We start from the raw sequence: 14,117 nt of genomic DNA, 5'->3' as shown, positions 1-14,117 counted from the left end.
AGTTCGGTTTTATTTAACATAAGGAAGGAAAACACTACTGGTCAATGTCCTCACTCTGTCTTATATTACCTCCTTGTAACCCATAAAGCATTCTAGAGATGTGCTAGTATCCCATTTTTGTTTTCAATAGCCAACCCATGCCTTCTTACTTAAGGTTTTTTCCTCTACATAATTGAGTCTGTCTGAGCCTAAGTCAAATGACATCCACTTCTTCATAAAGAATGAAATGCAAATCATATTTCTGATTCTTCTTAAGGAAACCCTACCTTCTTGTATTAATCCCACTGGTAGGAGAGACAGTGCTGCATTTTGAGCTTTCTGATGAGGCTTCTGCTCCTGGAATAGATACCTCAATTGTCCTCTTTCCTCCTTCTAAAATATAAAAATATTGATTTTAATTGCCTTTCATTAAAATAAAAATTTAACAATTTCTATCTTATTGCAAATTCACATTATAAATTTGGTGGTTCTTTCTATATTTTTAATCATTATGGCCCACAAATACACTTGAAATCTTTTTAGAAATGAACTGTGAAACAATAAATTTTAGTTACGAGCATCAATTCAGTAGCATGCCAGTTCACAGAAAGGCAGCATCTTCAGATGCTGTCATGTCAGATCTGGAAGTGAAAAACAGAAATTAAGAGCTAGCCCCCCAAACTTGAGATTTTTGTCAAAAGTAGATTATCAAGGGTTTTCCCAAAAAAAAAAAAGGAAAAAGAAGGAAATTTTCTGAAGTCATTCAGTAAAACTTTAAGTCTTCTAAATTTATCCCACTACTACTCTTACTGAAGAAATCAAATTAGGAAAGTTTGCTGACAAGTTCATACAGTCAATGGCAAATATAATTATGTACATTTTCAGTATTTTGGAAGTAGGCAATCAATCAGCAAATATTTGCTCAACATCTGTTAATGAAAGAGTTCATGTCCATCCCAGGCAGTTTCACATTGGCTCCTAAGAATCGCCACTTAAAACTTGTGACTTCCAGATTTCAGGGGATAATGAAACCCTATTTAATTCTCTAACATATTCCTCAGTTACCTTAGAAAACAAAAGAGATTTTGTATGGCATGTGATTTATTTTTATTATTATAGCCCACAGAAGCTTCTGTGAACTTAACAAAAGAATACACTAAAGTTTAAATCACTGGAATTAAAAGAACAATCATAGATCTATCAATTTACTTTAGAATTTCAGACAAATCGCTTAAAACTCCGTGCCTCAATTTATTTATTAAATGGGTATGGTATCAGTGCTATCTACTCTCAGGATCTGAATGAGACTAAATGAGGTAACAGTAATCAATGTATTTTTAACCTTAAAGAACAACTGAAACAGCTGTCTCATTTAATCACAAATTTATTTTGAGAAGGTACCTTCTTTTATTTTTCTTTATCGCATTTAGCGCTGACATTATTTCATATATTTATTTGCTAAATTGTTTATTGTCTGCTCTCCAACTTGAATACTAGAGTGATCAAGCTGGGAGGGACTTGTCCTATTCTACATAGTAACCCCAGTGCTCAGACATGGCAGGTCACAGTAGGTGTTCATATGTTTTAAGTTATTTCATTTGTTCATTCTAATCAGAAGCTGCCTCCAGACTTTGTAACTATGAAGAACAGTGAACAAAGCTGTTCTTTGAAGAAGCCTAGAATAAAGAAAAATGAAGAGTCCCAGGAAAATGCATTATTTGTCATTTTCCAGTAATTTCCAAAAAAGTCTGCTTTCTGTGTTTGTACTTTTAAAAAAAAGAACTTCTAAGAGAAAAAGTATTATTGGCAGAAACCTTAAAAGTAACCCACTTTGGGGCCTCCACGGTGGCGCAGTGGTTGAGTGCTGGGCTGCGAAGCTGCCTGCAGCCTCTGCAGCGTGGGTTCGATCCCCAGCCACTGGGCGAGGGTCCCACATGGCACGCAGACCTCTCCTGCCGCCAGCTGCTCCCCTCAGCAGTGTCGTCAGTCTGCCTATTTTGCTCTCTGCTCTGTCTCTGGTGAATTCTCTCACCCTCCAGTGCTTCTGACTGTACCCCATGCTTGTATAAATAAATAAATAAATCTTTAAAAAAAAAAAAAAAACCCACTTCAGCGAGCTAGAGGACATATGAATCTAAAACACCAATGCTTGAATATCTCAAGGAAACATACCACTTATTGCTACAGAGCTTTTTCTATACCTAATAATTAGACTAAGCCAAAACTGTTCTCTCTATAGCCTTCATGCAGCTCTACCTGTTGAGGGTTAACAATTAATTTTGACTAAAAAGCAACTTGAGATCTACTTCATTTCATCGTACCTTTTGAATGTGAATACTATTTTAGCCAGTTTTTAGTTAATATTCTTAGAATCCCTTCATCCCTTCTAGCTTTTCACATTCCTAAATGTGTCTATAAAATGGAAAGTTTAGCTTACAAATGAAAACGTTTTAATGGTTTTAACAGAATAACTTGTAATTTGTTACTGATGAAATTCTAAATTATGATTTTGAATGTCTATATTATATAATTAGCCACAGCATATATCCTAAGCGAGTATTATACTGTCATGAATACCATTTACATGGAGGGCAACTTCAGAACCCAAACACCAAGATTAACTACAGGCATCCTCGGATCACTTTCTATCAGGAAACTGGCTTTCTGGTCCTATTTCTGTCACTTATTCTGTGTTTAGGTCTATTTCTTTCTGTATAAAATTGGCAACACTAAACTACACGCTGCCTGAGATTTCTTTTAACTCAAAATGTACTAAAAAAGTGAAAACATTCATACATCCGACTTTTAAAACATGAATTTGTGACCAACCAGTCCATGCTCTGAGAGGTGACTGAACAGGTGATGGTCGTGAACAGGGGGGATCCAAACCAATAAGTTTCTGCTGCTCTATTAACTGCAGGAGTTTTCCACGAGCCTCCATACTCTGCCGATTCAATTCTGCAATCCGTTCCTCCATGCTACTTGATGTTAGAGGTTGTGCTGCTGGAAATGTCTGTTTAAAAAAGGCATAAATTCCATATCAGAAACAATCCAAACAGTTTTGACTTTTTATAAAAGTAAACTCTTCCACTAAGAGCCGAAAACTTAATATTCATAGCCCTTGCAATGTCAACTTGAATAATGGACAAAGAAATTTACAAGTCACTTAATTAAAAAATAAGACATTAAGCAAAAGAATACTAATTGTTCTAATATTGATGCCTCTGTAGTCCCAAGGTCCATGGAGAGAATCCATAGAACAAAGCTTTCCTGCATCTGTGTTTGCTGAACTACATAAAAAGATTATATGAACTCCAAGTGACCTGGTTTCTAAGTAACACACCTATTAATGTGTTAGATCTAGGGTTTGAGTCACAATATACAAAAGAGGATCTGCGGGAGTACAAACAGATGTTCTAAAATTATAATCATCGGGCCTCTCTGGTGGTGCAAGGGGTTAAGACGCAACCTATAAAGCTATCTGCAGCCACTGCAGCACAAGTTCGATCCCTAGCCAGAGAGCTACCCACATGGCGCAGCAGACCTCTCCTGTCTTGCCCGCTACTCCCCTCAGCAGTTTATTTCACTCAGTCTGCCTGTTCTGCTCCCCACTCTGTCTCTGGTGAATCCTCCCCCACCCATGCCTTTGGCCTGTACCCCAGTTCTTATATCCATAAATAAATAAATCTTTTTTTAAAAATTTAAAAAATAAAAAATAAATAAAATTATAATCATCATACATGCACCATGAGTTAATTAACACAGATTTCTAGGAAACTTATCTAACCGTGTATCACCCTCCCCAAGGCATGTCGGTCTAAGATATCTGATTCAAGACAGTTGGTGGCTGGAAAGGAATATGAGCGATAAAGTTTAAAAAAAAAAAAAAGCCATCTAAAAAGTAGAACACAAAGTTTTTCATTTGACTGCTTTTGGCCAGGGTCATTTACAGGAATCTTTTGTTTCTCAAGTTTAGTGAAATATATAATCATTTTATATAAAAATAAAAATATCAAATTTGAAACCTCACCCAAACTAGGATTCTGATGTTATAGAAAAATCAATGAATTAGACATTAAGATAGCTAAAGCCAATGATCTCACATTACCTTATACCACCTCACTTCCCAGTCACCTGGAGGGCATGTAAAAATAGGGCTCAATGGGCTCCATCCTTAGTTTCTGATTCAGGAAGACTGGGATGGGCTGAGTCTCTGAGTTTCCAGCAAGTTCCCAGGGCTGATACTCTAGTCCAGGAATCAAGTTCCTGTAAGTTTACTGCCTAAAACACCTATAAAAACTTAGCACCAGCTCCATCACACTCAGTAGCAGAGAACACTGGTTCTGTCAACCACTACTATCATACAAGTATCCCTCATCAATTCTTAACAGGTACTCACAGCCGTCATACTGCTTGCATGACTTGTCTCCAGCTTGTTTAATTCCCGAAATCCATCCCCTTGGTCTCCCCCTGGTACAATAATATTATTCAGATGTGCCTTGATAGCTGAATTCTGTAGTGTCAACTCAGCAATTCGTGTCATGATGTCTTTTCTTTGTGTTAATGCCTCACTTGTAAGCTGTTGCCCATCTCCCAATACTGGGGGTTCTTCTGAGAATGCAGGGCTTCCCGAATGGGAATTACAGAGGGGCTGTGAGAGAGTAACGAAAGGAACCTGGATTTTGTTCTCCAAATCTTCTCCCATATGAGAGACCCTCCATCTCTGAGTGAAAAGAAGACTTTCTTCATTTGAAATCTGAATGTCTGTGGCAGTAGGTAAGGTCTTCTTTTCCCAATTTTGTTCTTTCTCAATTATTTCCACAGTTGGAGGAATTCGTGGGGCAGGACGAGTTTGAACAGTTCTCCTCAATACTGTAGATAAAATTAAAGCATAGTAAACATGTATCATTTAGCCATAGAATGATACTCATTAACCTCATTGGCCATCATAATAAAAGTTTGGTGATGACTTAGTTTACATTTCTTAAATGTTATGGGTAACCAGAAGGTCCAGGGAGGAAAGTGAAAAGAGCAGTAAGCAACTGTGGTAGTCTAGAAGAAAAATGATAGCAGCTTTGACTAAGATATGTTGGCTCTAGAGATGAAGAGAAGTAAAAAAATGGAGGCATATTTTGGCGATAGAACTGAAGAGTGATGAACTGGAAGTAGTGAGAGAGGAAGAAACACAGATCAAGATGACACACACAACTGAGTGGGCAGAGATGTCATTTACTGAGATGGAGAATATAAGGAAAAAAACAGATTTGGGGGAAGGGAGGTAATCAAGAATTCTATTTTGAATGTAAGTTTGTAAGTCTCTTATGATTCATCCACGTACCCATTCAAGCAGATGGGCAAATAGGCCAGAAACTCAAGAGAGACATGCAGTCACCAGCATATAGAAGGAATTGGAAGCCATAAGTTTATCTAGAAAGAATAGAGAATAGAGCACCTGAGGAACTCAACATTTAGAGACAGATTAATGAGGGAAGCTAGCAAAGCAGACTGAAATGGAGCAGCTGGAATGAGAAAAAGAAATATTACAAGGATGTGGTATCGAGGAAACAGCAATATGTACTTCTATAAGAACTAATGACACAAGGACAGATTTAGTACACTAGACTTAATAGGTTGGCCTCTGGAGCCCTCAGATGACCTGATCGGGAATAGTGGGAGGTAGATGCATATAGTTCAAGACTACAGACTGAACACACATTTATCTCACCTTTCACTGACAGCAAGAAACTATAAAAATAAATAAACTCGCTTCAGTTAAGATAATGGCCTGGAAATGAGGCAAATAAGACATGTAACATGTTCTGGAAGATTGAGAGTGGGTGGAAAGTATGTGGAAGAATGAAATAGAGCAGAAGTCACAGTCCAGAGTATGTATATGTTACAAGAAAGCAAAAGGCGGGCCTCCCTGGTGGCACAGGTGGTTGAGCGCAGCGCTGTGAAGCTGTCCGCAGCCTCTGCAGCGCCGGTTCGATCCCAGACAGCCGGTGAGAATTCCACATAGTGCAGCAGACCTCTCCTGTCTCACGCCCACTGCTCCCCTCAGCAGTGTTATTTTGTCAGTCTGCCTGTTCTGTTCCCCACTCTGTCTCTGGTGAATCCTCTCACCCTCCCGCATATCTGGCCTGTACCCTGGTTCTTGTATAAATAAATAAATCTTTAAAAAAAAAAAAAGGAAGCAAAAGGCGAAAGTCCGTCTTTCTGAGGAACAGGACTAAAAGGGAGAAAATGAGAAGCAAGACTAAAAACTAGAGAATTATTACTTCAAAGTCTGTCTATTATTCAGTTATGTCAGTAAAACTGTTGCTCACCCCTTCCCCCACCCATCCTCAAAAGGAAAAAACAGAGTTGGGAAGAGCAAATGTGAGTCGCAATAAATAGCTTGACCTGATATAAGCTCTGGAAAGAAGCTTGTGGTTAATAAAAAGCATGTCCACAAAGCAACTTCTTAAGGGAAAATCTACCAGGAAAACAGACCTAGACTTACACACATTACAGAAGAGAAAACTTGTGTCAGCTACATAGTCATTTATTCTTAAATAATAATGGACAATAAAGGATCACCAGACATATGAGGAAAACCACCAGTACAAAAGAGTAACACCAAACAGAAAATAAAATGAAAAGTTATAGCTCCAAAAAAAAAAGCATGTAGATATAATTTACAATGCATATAAATACAATTTTCCAAACAATGAAGCAGCCCAGATAACTTCTGAAAACCATCCATGAACCCCAAAGTTAAGAGTCTCTGAGTTAAGAATTAAAAATAAAAATTTTTTAAGTTACTCAAAACCATATATATATATATATATATATATATATATATATATACGCTACAAAAGTAACTCTAAAGCCTCTTTTTTAAATTGAGGTTTATTGGTTTACATTGTTGTTTGTGCTTTAGAGGTGTAGGATTTTCCCCTTTAGGTGCTGCTGCCACACTGCCCAGCCAACAAAGCACCCACAATCCTCCACCATGGCCCATTGTGCTCCCTCCTCATCCTGTTCACAACCTTTCACCTCTGGTAGCCTCAGCATTATAGTCAGTTTTCTAGGGTTTGGTCTTAGTTTGGCTTCTAAACCATTTTTAGTTGTTCATCAACTTTCATTATAAAATTTCCTTGAGTGAGCTTATAACCTTTGGTGAGAAGAGGTTAATAACCAGATCTGTCTTACCTTCTCCTGTCTCAACTTCCATTAGTGTCTGTAGTATATGGCTCCCCCTTGTTTCTTATCCCTTCCTATGCTCCTGAACCACTGCAAAGAAAGGAATGCCCCTTACTCTGCAATTCAGTGGTGAGGACTTTGATCCTTTGATCTGAATTTAATATTTACAATATCCAATGGATACATAATGAAATTCAATGTCACATTTCACCATAGGTACATAGCACATATAACATAAACTGCCCTGAAAAATCCTCTTTCAGTTTAAAGGTTTTCTATGATAATCAATAGCTTTCTAAATTCTGCTTAGTAACAATGAACACAATTCATTACATATGATGCATAAAAAACAAAGGCCACAAATTTGAGGAGAAGCCTGCTCACCATCCTGCAGCGGAGAGAATTCTGAGTTGCTCTTCTGCCTGGGAGGTGTCAGCAGCACCGCTGGCTCAAATAAATGTCCTGGGATATTGTTACCCAGATTCATACTCTCTGGAGGGTTTGGCACCTGGGGCAGTTTTATAGGCAAGTCTTCCTGTGGGAATTCAGCCATTTCCTCCCCTCTGAACATCAAAGGCACTGAGACATTAGCATTTACCACTGGGCCCTCTGAGGAAGAGAAGAGATAATAGTACTTGAAGGAATTATGAACATATTTCAGTTCTTTATTTAAATGCATTTTTGTAAAGGGCAAAGTCACACAGTATCCAGAGCCGTAACTGCCTAGATTATTCCCTCCTTTTGCAGTAACTCACAGGCAAGGCTCCTGTGGAACCAGCTCTGGGAAGAAGGTGGTATTTTTGAGAAAAGTCCTGATGACATGCCCTAGTCACTGAGTTTATTTCATGCAAGTTTAAGTTTAATTAGTTACTTCTTGGAATCCCTCATAAGAAAATACTCCTAAATATATAAAACACTTTACACAGAGACACTCATCAAAGTATTAGTTAGAAAAAATAAGAAAAGGGCAAAATGTTTATCTACATCTCTACAATCTATAGCATGTGCTGTGAAGAAAACTTTCAAAAACATCACCACAAAGGTATACATTTCTAAAACTCAGTATTTTCTTTTCTTTCTAAGACCATCTCTTCTACTTCTAAACCTGGATTCAAACTCTTAAAACCATGATTAAAATTCTGGTTCTCAGTTTTCACTAGCCTAGGAAACTAGTTCTGCTATTTTCTATTTTTGTTATCAACCCTCTCTAAGCCCTTAGTTTTCCTCATCTAAAAAAATAGGGATAACCAGTACCTATCTCAGAAGACTATTATGAAGATTACATGAGATAATACATATAAAACACTTACAAAGTACCTGACATAGAGCAAGTATCCAATAAAATTAGCTGAAAATTACAGTGACAATAGTAGTAATGAAAATGCTATACATGCCTAACAGCCAGTAACTCCACATAAGTTTAGGGTTGTGTTCATTCTGTTGATGCCACTCTGATAAAAATAAGACCACACTCACCGGGATTATCTACAGTTCTTCCATTCATGGCCCCTCTTTCTGATGTCTGACCTTCTGTGCTGTTATTTATCACAGGACAGTTCTTAATGGCATGCGTGAGAGATATAAGTTGCTCATCTGTTGTGACCATGTACTGCTGAAGTCTCACCTAGAGAAAAAAAGAATGAAAAAACATCCTATCAGACATCAATATCTATATCTAATCATATCATTATTTTAAATATTCTTGGAATTTCAGACCTTTATTCAAATATTAACATAATACATCCCCAGGAAACCATAATTATAAAAACTTTTAAAGTCCTAAGATAGAGGAATGGTTAAATTTATGTAATATTATTATTAATTAATAAATCCACTATTCCAATTATAAGAATTAGCCTTTTTATAGGGCTTCAATTTACAAAATCTCTTTACATAGATGAGAGCAACTGACTCTTCTCAAGATATTCCAAGACACAAATATATCAGGAAGAGGAATCTCAGCAGCATATTACATAAGCATTTACACTGATAAGCACAAACACTGTTTAGCATTCATGGTAATATACATAAAATAATATTAAGAGAAAAAAGAAAACTATATATGCAATATGATTACAACTTTGTTTTAAGTATTTGTGAGGACTATCACTTTATTTTATGTATAGTATATAAACATATTCTCATATCTACTTAACATACACAAATATGTATCTCCAAGATGTATAGACATTGACAAAAATCAGAAAATCAGATGTGTTGAGAAGTCAGAATTACTACTACTGAATGATTTCATTCTAAACATTTTTATATAAGCCCCAATTATTTCCCAAATTTTATACTCATATCTCCAGTGGCCTACTCAACATCTCCCTCTAGAACTCAAACGGGTTCCTCAAACATAAAAGGCACAAAACCAAACACCTCTGATCTAGTCTTAACATAGCAGCCCAGAGCAATCCTCTTAGAATAAGTCAGATCATGTGTCTTCTTTACTTAAAACCCTTCAGTGGTTTCCCATAAAAGCCCAAGTCCCTACCCAGTCTGCACGGCCCACATGATCTGGCTTATTTGCTCTTGTCTCCTACTACTCTCTGCTTCCCACATTCCACTCCTACCACACTGGTCCCCTAGATGTTTTGGAGTTCCAAAGCCACACAGCTACCTCAAGATCTGCACTTGCTGTCTGTCTGCTTAGAAAGCTCTTCTCTCAACTATCTTTATGCTCACTCCCTTACCTCTTCAGGCATTCTCTCAAATGTCACCTCCTCAGACAGCATAACCCATTCACAACTTTCCACAACCGTAGGCACTTCCCATGCCTTATCCCTGCTATATTTTTCTTTACAGCATGCACAACCATCTAACTTACAATATACATCACTTTTTATTAAGAATTTATTTAGAATGTAAGCAAAGATTTCTTTTTTATTCACTACTATATCCCCTGTCCTTAGAACAATGGCAGGTCCACAGCAGGTACTCAATAAAGATTTGTGGGACAAAACACTACATTTTAAAACTGTCCATCTTCCCAGAAGAACTGAAAATATATGTTTATGCATACTACCATATTGGAGTAGTTGAAGGTACATGAATGTTCAAAGCATTATTCATTCACAATACACAAAGAGGAATCAGTTGATGAATGAAGTATATCTATATAATGGAATGAAGCAAAATAAAGTATAGCTATATGATGGAATATTATATGGAAAGGAATGAACCAGCATGGATGATACTTGAAAAACTGCTAAGTGGAAGAAGTAACAAAAGACAACATGTTGCATGACTCCATATATAAAATATTAAGATTAGGCAAATCTATAGAAACATAAAGTAGAATTGTGGTTGCCAGGGCTAGGGTAGGAGACTAGGAAGTGATTACTAATGAGAATGGCATTTCTCTTCAACATGATGAAAATATTCAGATGGTAATGCTGATATACAACTCAAAGAATATATTAAAATCCACTAAGTTGGGTGGTTTTAAAAGAGAAATTGATATATAGCATGCTATTAATATATAGCATGTGAGCTATATATCAATAAACAAATTGCATATTTTACATCTAATGTCCACTGACACAAACACAAGTTGTCTACTAATTGTTCTTTTCCAGTCTCTTTTGAATGATGAATAAAAGGAATAACCATCATTTGAGGAAAAAATGATGAGTAAAACCTTCTTTGCCCTTAGCAGCTCAGTCTTGATGACAGGTACACATGAAAATCTAACAATTTGGTAAATGCAGTAAGAGCACTATCCAGACAGTATCAGACATGCATGAAGGAAAAATACTTAATGTAGCATGGAAGCAGCAAGGTTTTCTAGAAGAAAAACTGTTTAAGCGTGAAAAAAGAAAGAAACATGTCATTTGAATTGTCCAGGCAAGTGGCAAAGTGGACTTATCTAATAAGTAAGATGATACTGCAAATAAAATGTAATTACAGGACAGCATCTCAAAGGGTATTCTCCACTGACTTGAAATTAAAAGTAACTATCATAACACTGATGTCACGTTTTAGATAAACCATTTTAGAATAACTATGTAGTTATTTAAAAGTAGATTCTGTCTTCCTCACTCAATAGTAAATTAAAGACAGTAGACATATTCTATATACCATCTGTAGTCCAAATTTCTACTACTGTACTTCAATATAATAAATGCTCAATGTAGTTACCACTGCTGATAATAAAGAGCTAATAAGTAATCACATAAGCATAACTAAACTAAAGGCAGCTAGAAAGAAATTACACACATTCTTCAAGATTTTCTTACTACTAAACACAGTAAAGTTTGGATCTCATTGGAATACCTGGATAGCAGTATTTTCTTCTCTAAGAAGAATAATTTCAGCTGTCAGAGCATCAATGAGATCACGATGATCACCTAATACTTGTTCCAGTTGCTGTCTTGTCTCTACTTCTTTACGCAGCTGTACCTCACTCTGCAAAAAAAAAAAAAAAAAAAATTTAAAAACATCAAATGAACTCCCATCACTATAATTATAAGTTGAAAACCAAAAGTTTCTACTCAAGGCTGTCAAAGAAGGTAATACTTACAAAGAGTATATCTTACAGGACAGTAATGAAATTAAGTATTGTTATTAAAAGATTTATATTTACATTAAAAAATACTCCTTTATCTACTCCTTTTTTAAACAGAGTACAACAAACAAAATGGCATACAGAATTTAATAACTATAATTTTTGTAGAACAAAGTGGAGGGAAATACAATACATGCTTGAATATACACAGACCATGTCTTCAAGGGCACAATGGTATCTGAAAATGAGTGTTGGCTACAAGGAAGCAAAAAGATTAAATAGAAGTTAGAGGTATGGATTAGTTTTCATTTTACACCCCTCTGTATCTTTGAATCCATACCAGGTGAAGGTATCACCAATTCAAAAATTAAGTTTGTTAAAATATAATTAAAAACAAAAAGTATAAATGATTTAACTTTGGAAGGCAAGTGATAAGATTAAAAAGTACATGCTTCTATGTCTGTACTTCTTTCAGAGAGTCAGAAGTATACTCCTAGAGATTACTGATTTAAAGGAAGAAGAATGTTAAGATTGTCATTTAGTCTAATAACAACACAATAAATCTTTGCTGAAAAGCAATTTTAAGAAAACAACTCCAAAAAAAATGGAAACATCTAAATTAGGCTAGTGAATCAATTTTTTTAATGACAAATTTCCTTAAAAAACTTTTGTTTTGGGCTTCCCTGGTAACACAGGGGCTAAAGACACAGAGCTATCACCTCACTGCATCATGAGTTTGACCCTTATCCACGGAGATAATCCACATGGTGCAGCAGACCTCTCTATCCTGTCTCACCCACTGCTCCCCTGAGCAGTGTATTTCTACAGATCCACCTGTTCTGCTCCCCATTCAGTCTCTGGTGAATCCTCTCATCCCCCACACATCCAGTCTACACCCCAGGTCTTGAATACATAAATAAATAAATCTTAAAAAAATTTTTTTATTTGTTTACCAAATTTAAATACATAAAAATAAATAATAGCTCAAATAGATTTTATAAAAATAGATAACTAATTCCACAGCACTCTAAGAACTGATTATTATTCACAGATGAATTTTAAAAACAACTGCTTGTTTTATAAATTATTTTCAAAAAATATCTCCACTTGAGACACTGAAGCAAAGTCAAAGTTACCAATCATATAGAAAATATGAAGAAGTGAAATTAAGTGGGAGCAAGAGAGTACATATACTAGTTCTGCTTGATCCAGATAGAAATATTTAGTGTTAGGACAAGATTAATAACAGCTTTATCTTAGTATATTTTACTAAAACTCATTTATATCAACATCATTTACCTGAGTAGGTATTTAGGTTTCTCAACATGTAGAGGGTAATTAAGAGGAAAATCTTCACTGCAAATATCTACAACTGAAGTACTTTAAACAAAGCTATTCAAATTTGACTGTATTTGCTTTGGAGGTCAAATAAATTAAGTATAGATCACAAAAACCCCACACATTTCAGCCAGTACTGTGAAGAGAAGACCCTTAACAATCTCATGTTCTTACCTCTTTAAGGTACCGAACCAGACGACAGAGGGAGCTCACCAGTGACAAAGTGAAGCCTGTCAGACCCTTACTGCCCTGCAGTCCCTTGACCTCACGTCCAGTCCACCGCTCATATTCTTCCATTTCATGTTCCACTTCATGTATCATGTGTTTGAGGACATCCAGGCTGGGATTACTGTGACTTGGGTCTGTGGAGGCTGTGCTAGCTGCTAACATATTTTTCTTCTGCTTGGAAGGATCATGCAAATCCGGTTTTCTTTTCACTAATAACGACACAGTTACTGTATTTTAGGACCAGGGAGAATGATACAAGAAAACTACTAGAAAAACCTTTGACTGTTGTATACAATTTATAGATAGATGACTTTACAGAAGTTATAACTTTATAGAAGTCACCATTTTCTCATAAAAATCCTATACAGTGCAAATCAGCTTTTCACTACCTTTAATGAATGTATTAGAATCATCCTTCTACAGAGTTACATGGGCTAAAAGAAGGTATTTCTTAGTGACCATTCAACAAACTTTTATTGAGGTGGATTCAACTGGATGAATTTAAGGGAGAAAACATTTATTTACTAAGAGGGTTGACAGGTATGTAAAATTACATGTTTAACAATTCAGCTCTGTAATATAAAAGACTGCACCTTTACATAACAACTGTTTTTGTTTCCTTGAGTTCAGCACTTGTCCCACAACAAAGCTTGAGTCTAGAGTCTCAGAAGCTTCTTCAGACTGAAGCCTGGTGTGGACTCTCTTGACAGCATTGGTAGCATTCAGAGCAGCTAAAAGGAAAAATATTTCTAAATATATCTCAACAATATACACAAAAATATTTTAAAACCTATTAATTGAAAGATCAATCAGTATTTTACTAAATTTGGTGAAGACAGTCAAAACTCAAATAACATTTCTTTAAAAAATATCATGT

The 14,117-nt window shown here is 36.0% G+C and overlaps 1 protein-coding gene across 7 annotated transcripts in view; it reads right to left on the bottom strand.

Annotated features, from left to right (window-relative positions):
• Window positions 1-14,117, bottom strand: part of SPICE1 (spindle and centriole associated protein 1) — a 139,246-nt gene that overhangs the window by 3,130 nt on the left and 121,999 nt on the right. For all 7 annotated transcript variants that reach the window (XM_037525531.2, XM_054700596.1, XM_037525538.2 and 4 more), the window contains 8 exons: window positions 13,834-13,971; window positions 13,187-13,449; window positions 11,443-11,574; window positions 8,641-8,788; window positions 7,549-7,773; window positions 4,379-4,851; window positions 2,809-2,992; window positions 267-372 (listed from right to left, as the gene is read on the bottom strand). In XM_037525531.2, coding sequence (XP_037381428.1) covers window positions 267-372; window positions 2,809-2,992; window positions 4,379-4,851; window positions 7,549-7,773; window positions 8,641-8,788; window positions 11,443-11,574; window positions 13,187-13,449; window positions 13,834-13,971 — 1,669 coding nt within the window. The remainder of the gene's footprint in view (window positions 1-266; window positions 373-2,808; window positions 2,993-4,378; window positions 4,852-7,548; window positions 7,774-8,640; window positions 8,789-11,442; window positions 11,575-13,186; window positions 13,450-13,833; window positions 13,972-14,117) is intronic.

Source organism: Talpa occidentalis, unplaced genomic scaffold (genome assembly GCF_014898055.3).
Source record: "Talpa occidentalis isolate TD23 unplaced genomic scaffold, MPIMG_talOcc4v2.1 talOcc4.4, whole genome shotgun sequence".
Lineage (NCBI taxonomy): Eukaryota > Metazoa > Chordata > Mammalia > Eulipotyphla > Talpidae > Talpa > Talpa occidentalis.
The sequence above is the reverse complement of the archived record's forward strand: the minus strand, read 5'-3'. Positions and strand labels throughout refer to the sequence as shown.